The following is a 20,470-nucleotide window of genomic DNA, read 5'->3' on the forward strand; positions in this document are numbered from 1 at the left end:
TGAGCTGTTTGATCTGGATTGAAGAAAGCTTGTGTTCAAAGCCTAAAAGGTTCTCAGCTAAAACTTCTTTATCATCTCTTTTCAGTCTGTCACTATGTATTTGTAATATGGGGGACTGTGGGATGATCCCCATACAGTATAAACAGAGTTTAATAATAAGAGATGTCTTCTAGCCAAGTATCAGCTCACATCGTCAAGCACATTTTTCATGCACAAGAGTGTTTTTCGCTCAGGAAAACTTCACCATTAAAAAAGAAAACTAAAAAATTCACCATTATTATAGTAAAAGTGTAGTAACCATGTTTTTCACCACAAACCTCGCTGTTTATAGGAAATAAGATCAACAGTTCATGCACATGTACATGGCGTGTTCTGTAATGATCCTGGTATGGAAACCCTCTTGAGATGAGATGTAATCATAACAGGAAGTGACCCGCACTGTTTGTCTGTTTGTCTAAACATGAGATTAGGTTTTTTTTCAGTCAAGTCCAAGAAATAAAGAATTTTTTTTATAAAAAAGTTATTTTATAGACTTTGGGATTTTTTTGTAAAGTGAAAATGGATATCACATTTTTTTCAATTATTGTATTTTTTGTTGTGTTTATGTTTTTGTTCTTCAGCCAATGTTTGCAGATCTAGTGGACCTACAGCATAATTTGGTTTTTAAATCAATAGAGCCAGAAAAAAATATGCAAGAATACTTCACATATGTTTACAATTTCAAGCAACATAGACAGCATTTAGACGGTTTTATCGGATGTGCCAAATTTGTCCCAAAGTTAACTTCCGGTCTGCATTATAATTAAACTACTTATTTTATATTTAATTTATATTGATATTACTTTGTTTTAATATTTTATTGTCGGCTATATTATTTGTATTAAATTAAATTAAAACTATTCAACAGTTATTGATTCTTTGCGGAGGTCTTCCGGAAGTTAAGTTTGGGGCACATATCGTTTGTTTATGTTGTTGCCGCTGAAACCGTCATTTACCTCTTTTAAATCACTTCATCGTTTTTTCTTTAACAAAAATGTATAGTAAGAAATATAAATATCTATGATGTGGGTAAAAACATGTTTATTTTGAATGTCTACTGTTGAAAAACAAAAAAACACATTGTTTTTAGTAAACACTGAACGCGGGTCACACAGACCCAAACACCACACAAGGGTTAAATAAAATACCAAATATTACATTACAAACTATTACTTTAAATTACATTAAATGAAACAATTCATTAAACTATATGAACTCTGCCTTACACATAAATGGAACTCATGCGATCATGGCAAAAAGTCACAACAGTTAGACATAATGTAAACACACAAAATTACCCACAAACCAAGAGAGAGAGAGAGAGATTTCTTTCATTAAAGTCTTCCATTATAACACACTATATTAAAATCTATGTATCTGTCAAATCAGTGTTTTATTTCACAAACCGTTAGGCTAGTTTAATCGAATTACAGTGCCACAGAAATAGTGTAGGTCAACTGAGTATTCTTGTTTAAGACGTGGTTTATTTTTAAAAATTAGAGCATTATGTGACCACTTGGCTAAGTGTCTTGAAATGTGAAGTGTACAGACTGAGGCAGGTGCTCGGGTGTTAAGACAGCCCTAAAAATACTCTGAGAAGCATGTGTGGAGGAGAAGGACAGACTCAAGGATAATAGACAAAGTAGTTGGGGGGGTGACATCCCGAAGAATCCAACTTAAGCTTCTACTGTACTCCATGGGAAACTGATGGACCTTGTGACATCACAATAGATTGCAGGAGTGTAGGCTACAGAAAAGCTCATGCAGGATTTTTGACGACTCGTATTTTGCATGTGCTGAAAAAAGGAGAATTTGAGTCTAGAGGATGCTTAGACCAGGCTGACAGACATCAGCTATGAGCTAATGATACTTTATCGGTTTCAATATGCCCAGAATATTCTCACCAATGACTCTTGATTCAACCTTTTGCGTGAGGTTGATGGACTTTCACTTGGTTAACATTGTGAAGTTGTGAGGTCCAGTGCCAATGAGTTATCTGAGGTGTCAAATCATGAATATAAAGTAAAATATGTCCAATATGAAAAATGTGGAAACATTTAACATAAACAAACGAAATCATTTTACACTCTTGAAAATAAAGGTTAATAAACGGTTATTTTTTGGGGGGGTTCTAAAACATTTAACAAAACCTTTCTGTTGCACAAAAGGATCGTTGTAAAAAACGCTGTACAGACTATGAAAGGGTAAGAAAGAAATAGTCGTTTTTTCTTCAGAACATTTGGCTAAATGTTTGGAGAACCAAAAATGGTTCTTCTATGGCATTGCTGTTAAAAACCCATAGTGCGTTTATTCTTAAGAATCTACTACTGTGTTTTAAAATTGGTTAGAAGAATTTCGTTTTGTTTTGAGTTAGATGTTTCTCTTTTGTTTCCACTGGATGCGTCATGGTCCATTCCTTTGAGCTCCGTCTGGCTGTTCTCGAACGCATGGAACTGGTCCTGCTTAAAAGTGTGTTATTAAGACGTCTTAAGGACTTCGTCTTGCCCATCACGCCCCTTATATAGACATATAAACGGTCAAATGTCGCGCAACAGCGAATCGCCAACCACATCCATAAAAAAGACACGGGGCATGGAGAAGCAAACCAATGCGGCTGTTTCCAAAAAAGTATTGAATATCCCGAGGAATTCGCTCACCCCTCCCGTCAAAGTACATATTTGAGAGCGCGCGCAGGAGCGAGCGCTCGCACTCCAGCTTCTGCGCTCAGTTCGGATCGGTTCAGACGCGAGTGCGCATCCAACCTTCGTTCCTCTGTGCTTTTCAAGGGAAATTTGTCCGAGCAAACCGTAAGCAGCCATGGATGCCATCAAGAAGAAGATGCAGATGCTCAAGCTCGACAAGGAGAACGCCTTGGACAGAGCTGAGCAGGCAGAGAGCGATAGGAAAACGGCGGAGGACAGGAGCAAACAGGTCTGCAGTTTATTTGAGGACTTTTAAAAAGTTTTCCGTAACGTGCACGCGCGCCGATTGCGCGCACTGCTTAATTAAATGGATTATTACAACGCCCGGGTGGATTTAAAGTAAAAGAAGCAGCATAAGGAGACAACAGCATGAGGAGTATGCGTATGAAAGTTGTCCAAGATTACATTTTTAGCACTTTCACGACAGCAATTCAGATGAAGAAAGATTTTATTTAACCCTTTAATTTAATTTAATTTAACTACAACTTATAATGGAGCAAAAACATTCACATAAGATTTTCGGTATCCCACATCCATAGTGTCCCATAAAAAATTCACCATTATTATACTAAAAGTGTATAACCATGTTTTTGATAGACTGGTTTGTATTAGTGTTGTTTTTTCTACAAATAACATAGTTAAACTATTGTTATTGTCTTGAGACCTTGGTATATGTGTGGCTAATGTGATTTTACTACAAATAAAACATACAGATATGCGATTACTTTAGTTAAACAATGGTTAATTTCCCAGTTTACAATAAAAGTGACCAGACGAGTCATTCATTTATTGAGTAAAATAATGAAGCATATGTATTAGCACGAATAAAGATTCACCTCATGTGTTATCAAACCTGTCATTTATGCACGTTGTAGTTAGAAGACGAACTAATTCAATTGGAAAAGAAGTTGCGCGTATCCGAGGACGATCGCGATAAAATGCTTGAGGAATACCAGAGTGTCGAGGAGAAGCTCCTGGCCGCAGATGAAGTCGCCACCCAGGTATTTCACAGTCTGAATCTTCCTAACTTCTTTCTTTTTCTTCCTCTGTCCGTCTATGTGCACGCGCGCCCCTATGCGCGCACACCACGCACGCACTCTGCTTCCCGCACTTTGCTGTCAATCAATCAATAAAACGCACGCAGCTTGAGGATGACCTCGTAGCACTGCAGAAGAAACTGAAGGGCACAGAGGATGAGCTGGACAAATACTCCGAGGCTCTTAAAGATGCCCAGGAGAAACTGGAGTTGGCTGAGAAGAAAGCCGCAGATGTGAGTATGAGGAGCACAGTTCACCGCAGTCACGCATCTTCTCTCTGACACTTTTTGGCATGCCACTCATCTACGTGTCATTTGTGTTTTGTTGTGTATTGCTCAGATTTTGCGCTTGCAAAGTTTAAGAGACTTGACATTGTGTGTCAGCTCTTTATCAAATGGTGATTCACTACAAATAGACCCAAATGAGACAGGTGTTGACATACAGTAAGATGTATAAATAAATGTATGTCGGTAGTCTGAAAGAATTTTGTTGAGTTCATATTACAATATTGCCCTAATGAATCTGAGCACAGTGTTGACGTCTCTTTTGAAACCCCAGATGAAACACATATAGGATTTTTATCTCAGGATAAAAATGTGAGAAGGAGAAGACCTAAGCAATTTTGTATTTTAATCTCATTGCTGTGCAGAAGAAACACCATTAAAAGGATCGTTTCTATGGGGACCCCATGTGACGTCATGTCACATACAGTATTGTAGGTCCGTGCACTGCGTGTGTCACTTAAACGTCATGGGGCAAGACGTCACGTCAAATCTTTGTTAAGCTATGGCAACTGAGATCTACACAATCTACATGCTTTTGACCAAACGTGGAGTATTCTTGTGCGTACAAATATAAAACAAGATTCAAAGCAAGGATTTAAATTACAAGACAAGCCTTCCAAGACACAGGAGTGTATGCAGGCAGGCTGTTATATTTAGCCTAGTGCTTTATATGGTAAAGACGCTCAACTTCTTGGGCTCTGCCCTTCACATGCACCGAGAAAGACTGAAAATCTTTCATTTAAACTGGCTTACTGTTTTTATTTCAAATGTAGATGTAATGTAATTGTTTTACTTTTGTTGCACGAATAGATAGCAACGGAGAAAGGCTTTACTCATTAAATATGCATTGCTTTGCAACCAAATTAAGTAATTCACACAAGAATTTCATTTTATAAATTCTTCAAAACACGTGAAAGAGTTTATATATAGCTTTGCATAATATTATCATTTATTGAACCTATACTTTAGCATTTCTAAACACAATGACACGTTCCCAGGTCGTTTTATGCATGCACATTATCTCTCACGCGCTGTATGGTCCCCAAATTGGCTAGCGCGCCCTTGGAGGGCCCCCTCGTGCACTATGAAGGAACTACAGTAAAATGTCTATATCAAGATGTTCATCTTGATTCCATTTAATTATTTATAATACAAAATTAATTTATTTAAAATAACGCCAACTAAAGTACCAATTAGTGAAGTTTAGGGAGGAAATATAATACGAAGGCAGTACTGCTGTAATAAAACCCCTAGAGGGCACTAGAGGACAGTGTAGGTTCGGCCCTAGTGCAATGAGCCCCCTCCCCTTACAACCTTTCCATATAGAGCAGCTGTTTTAGCATCAGCATCCACAAGCGTCAAGCCAATTAACCATTAGGCTATTGATTACTAGATTCAGGTGTGCTGCAGGTGAATGACGTAAACACATCATACGTCTTAAGCCTTTAGAGAATAAACATTTTAACTAAAATAACAATAATGCTATTTTTAAATGCTTCATGTTAAATCACAGACGTTTGTATATCTCACATAAAATAAAATGACAGCATTTTAGAAAATGAGTTGATAATCCCCAGTTTATGGTTGTGACGTCGCTCGAGGCTCGCCTATGAAAACATGGTTACTTCCGGTGTGATCGGTAAGCGTCGCTCCGCGTCCTCCTACACACGCATCAGGGGCAGCAGCAGAGTCTCTGCGCTCCGCATCCACCTCAAACGCACAAAAATCTAGCCTTTTCGTAGTTTTCTAGAGCAATAATGGCGGCCACATCACTGGAGGCAGTGAAACGGAAAATAAAAATGTTGCAAGAGCAGGCGGACGGTGCTGAAGAGAAAGCGGAGAAACTGCAGAAGGAGTTGGCGCTGGAGAGGAAAGCCAGAGAAGCGGTGAGAGCGCCGAATGATACAAAGTACCGAGCGCCTGTGTTTAAAAATGTAACTCGCGGCATCGTATCGTCATAAACCCGGACCATCTGGTGGAAATGTGTTCATTTTAACAGTCGCGTCATTGGCGTTGATACGACCTTGCGCGTAGCCGCGTACCGGGATGTGCGGTATTAACGTAGCGGGATTTCTCCGCCGCCCCGCTGTGCGCAGCCTGTTAAACTGCTAAATATACCTCACCCCTTGCTTTTTTAATTTATTAATGCTGTTAGATTACGTGCAGAATACACGGATTAAATTAAATACTGAGGTGATATGAAGTTGCACATGCAAATGGTGCATAAACACGCCTTTACAAAAACATTACCAAACCCCGTGTTGTTTTACTCCAAACTTTGAGATTGTTAACGGCGTCTCTACGCACTATTTGTAAAGGGTGGAATTATAATTCAACTTTTAATGCTGTAGTATGTCTCCGTTTGATTATCACACAAATTTCCTGTAGGCCAGAGTTTCCGGGTGTAATATTTTTAACCTAATAGGTAGGTTGCAGCGCGTCAGCGGCGATGCTGGACAGACCTGTTCGTGTTGCCTATATTGTAGTGGGTTTATTATAATGATGGACGATGTGTTGCTGCCTCAGGCTGTGTGTGTGTGGACTGTCTCATTTGAGCGCAGTTTGCCTTATATGGTCTGACTGCTTTGTCACATACGTCGGGCTCACCTTGGTCTGTAAAAGCAGCACGCAGTTACACTGCAGGAAACAGGGGCATTTTTGTAGTGTGTGCATGACTTTGGGTTTAGGCTTTTCTATGCACGAGACGCCTGGGGAGCTTTAGCATGCAATGTAGCTTAGTGTGCTTCTATGGCTATCAGTGTTGCTTTCTAGTTTTCCATATCTCAACTATAAGACGCACTTTGCCCCTATGAAGTGCCCTTTAGTGGGAGGCCTATCTCTGTGGGTTTGAGTTGAGTCATTCGTTATGCATGTTATTACTCAAATGCATGGTTCTGTCTATGTAGCGTAGCAAGACTGTGCCTTAATTGATTTCACATAGGAACTAATGTGCTTTAGATCTAGAGATGCATTACATTCAAAGTAACATGACCAAAAAATATGAAGACATAACGCTTAATAGAAAGCTTCCTCGCACCATGTGGTTTCATTATAATCATCAGAATGATTAGCCTACTTCTAAATTTCCCACAAACAGCCTGTAGTTCTCCACTAGTCATGCATTTGGCCTTTGACAGTGTAATCTATGTAGGTCTATTGGGACCTCCCACTGTCCCAGTTGCTGGTAATGATCCAAAGGCCCAGGCTTTCTCATCCATTAGCATTGCAGCCATTAGGTCCTATTTAGGGTGTGTGCGCAACTACTGTACAGCAGAAGGAATCGCTCTGGCTGAGTAGGTCTTAATGGAAGCTAGTGAGTATGGAGTAGCATTTGGGTTTAGGAACAAAGTACACTGTCATCAAAATCTACATATGATGGTTACAAGTATAAGCGTATAACAGTATAATGTTGCAAATGTCATGACTGGTTCTTCTGTGTTCTTCAAGGCTGAGGCTGATGTAGCTTCCCTGAACCGACGTATCCAACTGGTTGAGGAGGAGTTGGATCGCGCACAGGAACGTCTGGCCACGGCTCTGCAGAAGCTGGAGGAGGCTGAGAAGGCTGCAGATGAGAGCGAGAGGTTAATATAATACTTTGCAAGAGTGTCCAAAAACATGGAGTGATGTGAAAACGTCAATAAAAGTCTTGATTAAAGGGATAGTTCATGCAAAATGTTTTTTTTACTCCCAAACCCTGTATAAATGTCTTTGTTCTGCTGAACACAAAGAAAGATATTTGGAAGAATGCTCGTTACCGAACAGTTCTGGGGCACTATTGGCTACCATGGAACTAACTACTATAGTAGTCAATGATGCCTCAGAACTGTTTGGTTTCCCCACATATATCTTTTGAGCGAAACAAAGAATTGTATCCGGGTTTGAAACGACTTAAGATTGAGTAAATAAAAGATCTTCACTTTTGGATGAACTATCCCTTTATGGCCTGACTAATTTAAGAGGCGTTACATGATTTATACTTTAGTGTGGTGTGTGTGAGGTAGTGTTCAGTCAAGTGTGTTTTCCTGCAGGACTGTAAGCCTGCTTCACTCAAGCAGAACATGTCAGTTGAAGTGATGTCCCTCCCCCCTCTCGCAGTAAATGCGGTTGCTGTGTGCAAGCTCCACAGTTGTTACTGAAGTGACAACATGCTACCACTTCCTAGTCTACACTGCATCTGGTGGCCCGCATAAAGACTGTTTGTGTGTGTCGTGGGAAGTCCTTGAAATTTGCTAATCGCCAGTAACGCTAGCTATCATGAGGATTTCGTAAACCTAGTTGTGATGTTTATTACAAATATTTTGCCTTGGTTTTTGTTTAGAGAGGCACTGAGTGGACCCGTTTATTTTTAAGAACGTCATTGCGGATCGATGTGTGGTGCTATTTTTAACTCGCCTTCATGAGTGTTTTGTAAACATTTGCTGGGTTTCCATTACATATTTGCGTAAAACTTATAAGATATTTTCTACATGACGGCGTTTGCATTGAACGCTGTTACTACAAAATGAAAAATTAATTTCAGTTGCAGAAGTCATTCTTGCCAAACAACTTCTTTGGGTTTTATGGCGGGTTGCGAATCAACTTTAGAAGTGCATACTGCCACCTACTGTGATGAAGTAAATGCAAAATATTCTTTTGTCAAATTTGCCTGAAAACCGCTTGGCAGTGTAAACTTTTTTTTGTAATATATAAGTTTTTGCGAAATTGATGCGTTTCCAGATAATTTTAACTTGCAATTTCAGTTTGCGCAATTTGAAGGGTAATGGAAACGCAGCTGTTGTTTAATGTTAAAACTTATTTTGTTTCAGTAAGTAAGTCGCACCAAGGTTTTTGATATACCTTGGAGGAAACAGGAAACTTGATGTTCAACTCGTTTTCTATTTTCTTCAGTTTACATTGAATTTAGCAGATGACTTACAAACACCGTAAAGTAATTAATTCTTGTTTTTATTTAGAAAGTCATTGTTTGGACACTTTGCTAGTGTTTAAAGTCCTTGAAATACTGCCGTCTACAGCATGAACTCGAGGGCAATGCAGAAGGTTGCGTTTTTGGTTAGCCTTAATGAGCTTTGTTGTAGTTGTAACTTTGTGTTTGTTTTTACTTCGCAAAGCATTGATTGGACACTTGCTCGAAAGCATTGAAGGTCGTAGTTGTGTGTATCCACGATGCTGTTCCCTAAACAACTGACGTGAGCTGTTTACGTAGAGTCATCGGCTCCCTGAATAAACAGCAATTTGTAAAGGCACTAGGCTGCGTTTCCCTTCCTTTGTTTCCCCACACAGAAGCCCTCTGTCCCGACATAGAGCCACTCTGTACTGAGACCTGCTCCAATGCTTAAGTGCTAACACATTGCACAGTTTTCCCTTCCCCATTCATCTGTTCTGACAACTGACTATTCTGACATCACAGGAAACTGTGGGGTTTCGAAAATAACGGTTCAAATTGAAATAAAAGACGCCCAATGTGACTCATTTTGTGCGATTCGAGGCGAGCTATTGATCTTGATTGAATAATGTTGAAGATGGGTTTTCACCTTGCTCGCATTTCTCTCTCCTCCCTTTTCCATCTCTAGAGGCATGAAGGTCATTGAGAACAGGGCTATGAAGGATGAGGAGAAGATGGAGATCCAGGAGATCCAGCTCAAAGAGGCCAAACACATCGCTGAGGAGGCCGACCGCAAATACGAGGAGGCAGGTTTCATCAGGCCAAACATGAGAATAAAAAGCACTCATTTCCTGCCCAATACGAGTCACATGACCTTTCACACATAAAGTGTGAACCAGATGCATGAACATTCAACAGAGAGGTTTTGTATTTGTAATGAGAATGTGAAGTTCTTTTGAATGAACAGGAAGTGTAGTTGTTTCTCATGATTTGAGTAATTAGGTTTAAGTACAGCTGTGTGTAATTGTCACATCTGGTGTGTGTGTGCAGGTGGCCCGTAAGCTGGTGATCGTTGAGGGTGAGCTGGAACGTACAGAAGAACGTGCCGAGCTGTCTGAGGGGTACGGGGCGTTCTTGCAGCCCATTGCATGTTCTTTAAACTCTATACACATACATTCATGCATATGCATGTGCCAGAATCACACACGCACAACCTTTCAGGCTCTGTGTTGTGCCGCAAACCCTGCTACAGAGATTCTTAGTTAAATTTATTTAGTTAAAATTAATAGGATTTTTTTTTAGAAATGTCTGACAGGTTTGTGTCACGTTAAAGTGACCGGTCACCCAAAAATAAAAAATTCTGTCATTTATTCACCCACCTGTCATTTCAAACCTGTATGACTTTCCTTCGCAGAACACAAAAGATATTTTCAAGAATGTTGTTAACCCCATTCACTTGCATTGGTTTTGTGTCCATACAATAGAAGTGAATGGGTGCCGGTGCTTTTCTTCAAAATATCCTCTTTTGTGTAGAAGAAAGAAAGTCATAGAGATTTGAAATGATAAGAGGGTGAGTAAATGATGACAGAATTTTCATTTTTTTCATGCATGCCCCGCCCCCAGCACCTTCTTATTGGTCAGCTAAAGCTAAATTGTGGTTTCAGCGTTTTTAGTAACAACGCTTTAAAAACATGAGTAAGAATGAGACCCAAAGTAAATGCGTTCGATGTAGATGTTCTGTGTACGTTTTGGACCAGCTTGGAAACAAAACGCACAATTCGGGACCGGACACACTTTTTGTCGATTTAACATTGAGAGTGTTGCGCGTGTGTGTTTGTGTGCCCCCTACAAATATGACCTCCCATATAACCTAATACCTAATTCCTGCTTCACGGCCCTTTGTTTTGGTTGTTTTTGTTTGCATGCAACGCTAACTTGCATGCCCGTGTTTTGGAACGGCCTTGCGCCCCTGCACGCACTAACAGACGCCTCCGAAGATTACAAGAGGAGCTCCGAGTGTTGGACCAAAGCTATAAGTCATCAAAAGCATCAGAAGAACAGGTACTGCAGATGAATCGTTAGGTCGCATACACAATCTCCTCTGCTTCCTGACCTCATGTGCCCGGTCATACCCTAACGCACAGTTTCTCCGGCTTTCTGCGCATCCTTTTCGTGTAAGAGCAATGAAGAAACCATCATTCAGAAATGCAGGGTAGTGTCCCAAACAAGATAAGATGAGAATCGGCTTGTTGCATCCAGTTGTGTTAAGGATTTGTTGCCCCGCAACAACATGACTTAACTGCCATAGATTTGGGTATTTCAGATTTTCTTCGTTGCTCTTTTTGTTGCCCGTATACCCCAAAATGAACTTCTCATGTTGTTCCAAACCTAGATATTTATCTACAAAATCAGGCTGGACCACACTCTCTTTTGTTTCCAGGGAAGTCGTTTGAGTTTGGGATGACATGAGATTAATTTCTGGGTCCCTTTGAGATCTTAACACTCATGGTTTCATGCCCTTCTAACCAAGCAGGAATGCTGCAATTTGCTTCTTGCATGCTGCAGTTAAATAGGTTGGGATTCATCGCCGTGGCACATTCCTGCTGTGTTAAGGGGGAGCTCTGGGCTCCCCTACCCATTCACTCCTGCTTTTTGATTGATTTTTGGGTCTTTGTGTTTATTTCTCCCATCTCCTGATCCTCTGATGTTTCTCTATCCGTCCTGCCTCTGGTTCTTTTCCTCTACTTTTCCTCTCGTTCCTCCTGGTGTTCACCTGCCTCTGCGTTCTTTGTGTAAAACGCCAGCAAATGCTCTGAGCTTGAGGAAGAGTTGAAAACTGTGACCAACAACCTGAAGTCCCTGGAAGCCCAGGCTGAGAAGGTAGGTGTGCTGCTTGCACCGGGCACACGGTCCACCCCCTCCTCCTGACCAAACCGGGATGACCAGTTTTTTTCCAGGTTGACAAGCCATCTTTGTGAAACTGTCAATACGTCAGCTGGATTTCATTGCGGAGTTGTGTAATTGAACTCTTTGAGTAACGAGCGTATACTATTTTAGACCAGCATGGTGTTATGGGAATGTTTCCAGTATGTATTTCGCTGTTGGACCAGAATAGATTTTCCTCGTGAAAGCCAGAAAATGGTTAGCCGCCTAGGTGATGCTGGTCAAAGAAAGAGGAAGAGATACCTGTGCTGGTCTTTTCAGCTGGAATAGTTAAAATATTGTAATTTAGGTTCATTGATTTAAAATGTGTTTGTTGTGTGGGTCTCCTCTAAGAGTCACGCATTGATTTCCATATATTTGAGTGATAGTAAGTAGATGGTAGCAAGATAAAACTTTTGGTGAACTGTTACTGGTCCTTGAAGTGGTTTTTGTGGTCGGTGTGCTGGTTTGGGTCTTGATGATTGTTCTTATGTGATTCCTACAGTACTCGCAGAAGGAGGACAAATACGAGGAGGAGATCAAGGTCCTGACCGACAAACTGAAGGAGGTGAGATGTGCAGATCTTTATCAGAGGACTTTAGTCGCATTTATATTTAGCATTGGCCACTTATGACCAACATCTTATCACGATGTCACTATAATTTTAGTTTCCCGTTAAATTCACTACTTTATTAAATGGACAAATGATACGATTGAAATTCGGTTTTCAATTCCTGTCTGCATGATTTAGATTTAAAGCCATTGTAATAGCCGATGTACACATTTCCTGTGGCCGCACTTCAGATAAAAATGTAAAGCACTCTTGCCGGCTGAAATATATCTACTGTGGTATAAATCAAATAGAAAAATCTCTTTTCTCGGTTAATCTCATTTTTTTCTACATTGCGAGGAAGATGCCATCACACCGATCCACTGCTGTTATTGTGTGCGAGCGGATGCGCGTCTTTGCATGCGTGTGTTTAAGGTTTGCTTGAAATATTTGAATGACAACTCTTTTGCTGTAGGCGGAGACCCGCGCCGAGTTTTCTGAAAGATCAGTCGCCAAGCTTGAGAAGACCATCGATGACCTTGAAGGTATGATTTGGTTCACTTTAATTTCTCAATGGTTCGGTTTCATTTTAGAACCCGTTGATCATGTATGAATGAGGCCATGAAATATGAAACATTTAGAGAGAATTTGGGGTCATTATGCTTTTAACCTCTTATTTCACAACTGTTTCTCAAACCTTTTGCTCCGCTGGCCTTTCGACTCATATCCATTCAGTCATTGCGTCTTTAGAAAAGACCAATCATTGTTCAGATGCACAGGCAGAGTTTTCATTGTTTTGCAACATGATACCGGAGTTGTTATAGCGGTCCGGGATTTTATGAGGTGGTGTTAAATGATGTTCGCCTGTTCTGCTTATTTGAGTTTACACAAGGCCAAGTTAATTTTCACAATGACATCATGACGGGGAAGAGAATGTTTGCACTTTGTCATGTGTCGGTTCTGATCGGAGAAACATCAGTTACAAGGATGTCTTAAAGGGATATTACACCCAAAATTAAAATAATCATTTACTCGTACTGGATTGGTCAAACTTGTACGAATAACTTCTATGAAACACGAGCGAAGAGGTCCTTTTTGCTAAATGTTCAGTCTGCCAAAAATGACAGTTTAACAGCATCAGGATGCAAACAAGAGGTTTCTTAAAATAAGCTAGAAGGTAGGAAGTTGAGGTGAATACCGAATTTATATTTTTGAGTGAACAACCCCTTTAAATATAAGGAGTCGTTATATGGAATTCAAAGTGTTTACGCTGTCCAACTTTGATTTCAAGATTAAAAATTGTATTTGTCACACGCACAGTTATATATGTCTATTACTTGCAGTAAAATTAAATCTGACAAAAGTATATAGTAAAAGATGAAGGATGGATGAAACCGGAATACAACAATTTAATATTAAACTAAAGTATACATTTACTACTAAAAAAGGTCACACTTCAGAATAGGGGGCAATTCTCGCTATTAACAAACCATTAACTAAGACTTTTCCCCAATAAACTCTTAATTTGTTGCTTATTTATAGTTAGTAAGGTAGTTGTTAGGTTAAGGTATTGGGTAGGATTAGGGATGTAGAGTATGGTCATGCAGAATATGTGCTTTATAAGTACTAATAAACAGCCAATATGCCAATAACAGGTATGCTAATAACTAGTTAATAGTGAGAATTGCCCCCTATACTGAAGTGTTACCAAAAAAATTAAATGCGAGTTGCGGTGGGAAATAAAAAGCAATGTCAGCCCAGTAATAGTCAAGTGTATTATGTCACAGCAACTTTGGTCCGGGGAGTTTGGGGCGGGGCTATCTGTTTTGTCAACCAATGGCAAATGGAAGGAATGTTAAAAACATATTTTGTTTAGAGTTATGTTCATTAACATTATTTATAAGGGCTGTCAAACGATTAATTGCATACAGAATAAAAGTATGTGTTTACATAATATATGTCTGTGTACTGTATATGCATTGTATATTCATACAAATGAATATGTACAGTACACAGACATATTATGTGAACGCAACATTTTATTCAGGATGTGACTAATCATTTGACAGCCCTAATATTTATTGTTTTAAAGTTCTTTTGGCCACTAGTGATGCACAAGATACTCATTTACCCTTAAACTGTATGGATTTTGTCAGTCCGTATACTAGTTTATCTATGGAGGCTATTGTATGAAGACTGGAAATTATATTCTTGTTTTATTTATTCTCCATTCCACTATAACCTTTCAATTTTTCTTTCCTTCCCAACTGTCTTCATGTCACTGTCTTGGTGTCTGTCTCTCTGTTCACTGGGACCTGTCTTGCTGCTGGACTGGATGCTTCATTTCTGCACTTCTTTTTATCCCCACATCCGTTCCCTCCCTGTCCCACCCTCCTCTCCACCAAAACACACCAATAGATGAGTTGTATTCCCAGAAACTCAAGTACAAAGCCATCAGCGAGGAGCTCGACCATGCTCTCAACGACATGACATCAATGTAATTCACCCCGCGGCCTGTGCCTATGCCCCACTCCATTACCCATAATCCCCTATCTCATGCACTCTCTGAATGAGGTTGTTTTCCTTTCATTCACACTGTGATACTTTTCTCTGTTTTAAACCGTCTGCTATCTCTGTCATTCTACAAGAACCATGGTTCACCCTTGGGTGTTGCACCGCAGGCACCATGGCTTGTAGAAGAAGTGGATAGGAGCTCTGTTTCTCATGTTGTGGAATTTATTTAGTGTTTTCGAAATTGTTACCTTGTTCACGAAATTGTGGAGGAACAAATAGCTTCTAACTCTCATATCTTCAGTTAATTTAGTTGTTCAGTATATGCTGTACTCGGGCTGGGCAAGAAAGAAAATGACCATTAACCACAATATTGTTTTTTTGACTATTTATGTAGCAACATTTATAATTGAGCTATAAAATCTATATCAAATGATAAAAGACAGTTTTCGCTGTATCGCAAACATTCAACGCAGCCCAGCCTTACTTGCAGCGCTGAAGTCTTAACCCCAGTGCATGTGATGGATATTCTGTATTTTCTGTGCGATTTCTTTCACTTTTGTCCATTTCTAAAGATTTTAATTCATGTGCTGCTAACAAGGCCGTCTTTTCAAGAGGAGACGGGCCCAAAGCCTGCCGTTTGGAGCTTTGCATCACGTTTAATGTTGATCCTCTGTTACGCTATATTGTAGATTTTTTTAGGACGTAACTATGCGCTGCTTGGTAAGTCAGCATTTTTGGCCACTGCATAGTTGAACACGCTTGGTGATACGTTAACTATATCAGATTTGCGTGACACTTCACATCACAAGTGATAGTTTACCCAAAAATGACAATTGTCATCATTTACTCGCCCTCTTGTCATTAAACCTGGATTACTTTCTTCTTTTGCAAAACAAAAAAACCATTAAGGAATGCTGTTAACCGAAGAGCGACGGCACCCATTGACTTGCATTGGTTTTTTGTCAATATAATACAATAGAAGTGAGTGGGTGCCGCCACTTTTCGGCTACCAACATTTTTCAAAATATCTTCTTTTGTGTTCTACAGAACAAAGTCATACATGTATGAAATGACAAGAGGGTTAGTAACCGATGACAGAATTGTCAATTGTCAACTATCCCTTTAATAAGTAACGTACGATCATTTTGGCCAGTTAACATTGTGGCTTCTGTGTGCAGTGGCTCTTTTCTGTTTTGTTTGGTGGTAGATTCTGTCCCACGATTGGCTCTTCCGTCACCACTTTTTTTCACTTCTTCCCCTCCCTGCGCAGATAAATCGTTCGCATCACTTCAAAGACGTCTCCACCCGGCTGAACGGCATCTCTCCGCTTTTTCTGGCATCTCATTTCCTGTCATACTCTTGCCTTCCCTGTCTCCATTGTGTTTTATTTCACATCTCTTGTACAGAAGCTTTCATTCTCTACTTTAAGTTAAACTTTCTATGTAAATCTTTTCCTTGTCATTTTGTTTCCTGTTCATTTCTATGTGCTATGTGGCTCTAATAAAGTCAAGAATTGCTAGAAGTCATGGATTTCTCATTATAAAACCATATCCGGTCCTGGATGCTGATTGGTTAGTAGCCATGCTTTATTTAAGATAAAGCACAACTATGACCACACAGAGCTTTTATTTGGATCATTGATCAGCAGCCAAAGATTCGTTTTTATTGCATGGCAACATTCTGTTACTGTTTACTTGTTTATATTACTTGATGAATTGGTTGCTGAATATACATATAAAGAAATGAGGTACTCAAGGCTGTGTCATATTGTTAATATAGACAGTGGCTGAAGGTATCATATTTGATTATAGAAATGTGATGAACTAAAGAGAATTCCTCAAGTTTTTAAGCTGACGTCTTCATGTGGGGAGCGTTTCGGAGCACTTCGGTTTACCTGCATTTACATATTAGGCAAATTCAGCCTTTCCTCCCAGTCAAATTTCCATGCGTTTATAATAGTTTCATGGAGGTAGTCTTCGTATCTTCTGTTTCCTAAACCACGCAGATAACCCGTATCTTCTGTTTCCTAAACCACACAGATAACCTGTTACTCTGTGTTTTCTAGTAGAGAAGTACAAGCAACAGAGGTCAATTTTCACTGGTGTGTATTATTACTGATAGCAAAGATGTGCAGTTCACATGTCGGTGTCTGGCAGGGTAAATGTTATAAGGTTACATTTCTTAAGTTTTATTTACAAATAAAATTGTAAGTGGGAAAGGAAGGAAAACTTGTAAGTACTAGGACCCAGTTACAAGTTAGGAAGTTAAGAATGCTTTTAAAGATGCTGTCATTTTTTTTAAGAGTATCTTTTGACAGAAATGCAATATAATATACATAACTATGTGTTCAGAGGTGTATAAAGACCTTACATAATGAAACGTTATGCTTTTATTACCTCAGAATGAGCTATTTCTATCTACATACATCGCAAGTCCCCTTACATTCAATTCACCATGTTGTTGCTACGGTAGCCCTAAACGGACAAACTGCTCTACAGAACACGTTTCATAAATACGTTATCTCCCTCGGCGAAAACGTGAATACATCTTAGTCCTGTGTCAGCCACCGTAGTGCTTCGAAAGAGAGTGGTGGAGTGAGCCGTTGTTTGCAATTCTCACCACAAGTTGCCGCTAAATTTCACACACTGGACCTTTAACTATGAAGTTATTTAATATAGTTTTTATTTAGGGGATTAATGCAACCGGCTAATAATATTATAATATTCTAGAGACTTTTTGATTTGGTATTGACTACCAAGAACCCCTTGGCATTGCAACCCACAAAAATATAAATAACAAATTTATATTAAGTTGATTTGATACTTGAGCGAATAAAATTAAGTGTTTACTAGTGATTCTAGAAGTCATGTCATATCCTTGCGGGTTATTTTGTTCCTGTTTAATAGTTTCCAGTTCATCTTAGTATGTGGTTTCACTAAATTCTTGAGTTTTGCCAAGGGTTTTGAGCATTTGAACTTAAGACCAGTCAGAACCCCTGATATTATTCCCTCCATGTTATTGTTTGCTCAGAGCTGCCTCTAAGCTCCTAATCTACTGTTTACATGTTCTCCAGAGGTATGCAAGTTTAAACTCAAATATTGCACCAGTATATTAACCTTTACAAACTCTAGCCATGACCTCCTGATAAAACCCCCCATTGAGAAAACATTCCTCCAGTCTTTCAGGTTTGTTTCAATCCGTGACGTTTGTGCTCTTCAGTGTTTCAACCAATGCAAACTAACTCTTCTGCATCCTTGATCTGCTCTGCTGTCCGTCTTGCTATTTCACACTATTCTCTCTCTCTCTTTTCTTAACCTGCTGCCTTGACTGCTCCTGTAGACCGTCTCTACCAGCAACTGGAGAGAAACCGCCTTCTATCTAATGAGCTAAGAATGGCTTTGAACGAGGACTAAAACTAGTGTGGACTTCTCACTGAATGGTGTCTAATGTGAATGTTGTGACTGAATGTTTGTGGACGGAGGATTTTCTTGCTGCCTTCAAGCCGTATTGAATTTGTTTTTACGAGATGAGCTTGCGATAGCGCCACCGCAATGTCGCAACTGCAGAGGCGTGTAAAAAAGATATTGGTTCGTAATTGTTAATGATTTAGTGTTGCTGGTCAGGTGATGAGATGTCACATCTTCACAAAGAATTATGGGAAATGTAGTTTCCCATAATTCAAATATTGAATTATGGGAAATTATGTCAAATTATGTCAAAGTGCCAGTTTGCAAGCAATGTCCCATTTAGTTGTAAAATTAACTACACACTAAATTAGTTGCACTAAAGTCCCATTTTTGTCGGGAAGCAAAACATTTTTTGCATCTTCGTAATTACAACTTTCAGACTTGAAGGCAGCATGCGTATCCTAGACGGCTACTAAGATAATCAGGATGTTATCCAAAGCCATTTTGCTTTATGCAAGAGTCAGCACTTGACTATAACTGTCGATATATACAGTACAGTGTAAAAGGGTATATTGAGTATATCTACAGTATATACAGTGTGTCAGCATATGACTGCTAGTTATGTATTTATTCATTTTAAGCATGCGTTGAGTGTGTGAAATTCATTACTATTGACCCGTGATGCATGATGTCCAACAGACAGAATGTCAATGTAACTACAACTGGGTTTTTACCAACAAATGTTTTTTTTTTTTGAATGACTGTCTCAAGAAACCCACTGCATGGTATGTCGTACATGCTTTGCATTGATATTAATGCCTTTTTTGCTTGATGTTCTAACAGAGAAGCTCTCACATGCTAAAGAAGAGAATCTTGAAATGAACCAGATGTTGGAACAGACTCTATTGGAGCTCAATAACATGTGAACAACCTGGTCACACAATGATGATGTCTGCATTTTGTAATCATTGAGTGTTTTTGTTTTTGTCCTGACAGTTATCAGATGAAATAACCATGTGCCATTTGTTGCGAACGCTTCCGTTTTCCATATGTTTTATGTTTTAAGGTAATATTCTGGTACTTGTTTGTTTTATTCTGGTTGTGCACGAAGAAAACAAGTTGGCAACAATTGCACTTAAATCAATATATGAACATTGCTGTTATTGTGGACATTTGAGTCTAAAGTCAAGTTGAATTGAAATTGCAAGGTTTTCTTTTAGTGTACATGGGATTAGGTTGTCCCGTGTATGCTGGTGCTACTGTGAAGGCAGACGTCTAGCAGTTTGACGCTTATAGGTATATGATTATTTCAATTTGAGTTATTCTATGTGCCAATATTTAGCCCAAGGGACTTATTTACACTCCAACTTTTATTTATTTTTGTTTTCCCCTTACCCCACACCTTTAAATGTCTACTTGCTTCATGCCAGGCAACATGATTCGCAAATGCGTTATTGGGTGTTCTGTGCGATTAACGCCGAAACCCACATGGTTCGAAATGCCTTCATCTTGAATTGGGAAAAATATGATGAAATCATATTTTTTGTGCCTCGTTCATTTTAGTCATTTTAAATGTAGGTGTATTAAATGTATGTCATGTAAAATGTACAAAGCTAAAATACAAATAAAACCACTCAGTTTGACATTTTCTAAAGCCTGGGGGTCTGTTTTTCCTCTAAGCTTAATTTTGTTCCCTCTTAACCTTTATCTTCCCACACTCATTCTGCCAATAGCAGAGAGTATGTTGCCTAACAAATGTTAATCAGCCCATCTGCTTCCAGTATTACATTTAAATATTTGCTTCTGTTGGCTGAGCCTCACTGCAAGAATTTATCATGGATTATTATATTTCTCTTGTATTGGGGGAGGACCAAAACACAATGAGAATTTTTTTGTATGGTTGCACAGACAAATGAACAGTTAATGAATTAAGACTTTTGTTCATTATTTGTAACCAATGTAGTCATGAATGTCCGTTAACTGACTTTTTGTAATCAGTCGCCATTTCTTTACATGAGTTTATTTTTGCTTTATCACTTAAATAGCCCTGTAGTATGACGTTTCAGTTTATTTCCTATCTTAAGAAACTGGCGTGTATAAATGTAAGATCTGGAGTATTCATAAAAGCATGCC

At 39.2% G+C, this 20,470-nt stretch overlaps 1 protein-coding gene across 18 annotated transcripts; it reads left to right on the plus strand.

Moving 5' to 3' along the window:
• The first annotated feature begins 2,696 nt into the window (after nucleotides 1-2,696).
• On the plus strand, nucleotides 2,697-19,991 carry tpm1 (tropomyosin 1 (alpha)). 18 transcript variants are annotated; one of them, XM_057329125.1, is made up of 10 exons: nucleotides 2,731-2,970; nucleotides 3,886-4,011; nucleotides 7,510-7,643; nucleotides 9,633-9,750; nucleotides 9,995-10,065; nucleotides 10,930-11,005; nucleotides 12,372-12,434; nucleotides 12,892-12,961; nucleotides 14,835-14,913; nucleotides 16,201-16,452. In XM_057329125.1, the coding sequence occupies exons 1-10, from the start codon at nucleotides 2,857-2,859 to the stop codon at nucleotides 16,202-16,204; spliced, it is 855 nt and encodes a 284-aa protein (XP_057185108.1). In that variant the 5' UTR covers nucleotides 2,731-2,856; the 3' UTR covers nucleotides 16,205-16,452. The 18 variants fall into 18 exon arrangements, with proteins under 18 accessions (XP_057185112.1, XP_057185116.1, XP_057185110.1 ...); XM_057329122.1 differs by lacking the exon at nucleotides 10,930-11,005 and adding an exon at nucleotides 11,749-11,824 and having other exon boundaries at nucleotides 2,733-2,970; XM_057329129.1 differs by lacking the exons at nucleotides 3,886-4,011; nucleotides 14,835-14,913; nucleotides 16,201-16,452 and adding exons at nucleotides 3,617-3,742; nucleotides 19,181-19,991 and having other exon boundaries at nucleotides 2,697-2,970.
• Nucleotides 19,992-20,470: the final 479 nt, after the last annotated feature.

This window comes from Triplophysa rosa, linkage group LG3, assembly GCF_024868665.1.
Source record: "Triplophysa rosa linkage group LG3, Trosa_1v2, whole genome shotgun sequence".
NCBI classification, from domain to species: Eukaryota; Metazoa; Chordata; class Actinopteri; order Cypriniformes; family Nemacheilidae; genus Triplophysa; species Triplophysa rosa.

Bases quoted from the DNA above. Each gene is read 5' to 3' on its own strand.
- tpm1 (XM_057329129.1), top strand. From the start codon at position 2,857: ATGGATGCCATCAAGAAGAAGATGCAGATGCTCAAGCTCGACAAGGAG. The intron at 2,971-3,616 runs GTCTGCAGTTTA...TGCACGTTGTAG, and splicing joins CGGAGGACAGGAGCAAACAG to TTAGAAGACGAACTAATTCA. The intron at 10,066-10,929 runs GTACGGGGCGTT...ACGCACTAACAG, and splicing joins CGTGCCGAGCTGTCTGAGGG to ACGCCTCCGAAGATTACAAG.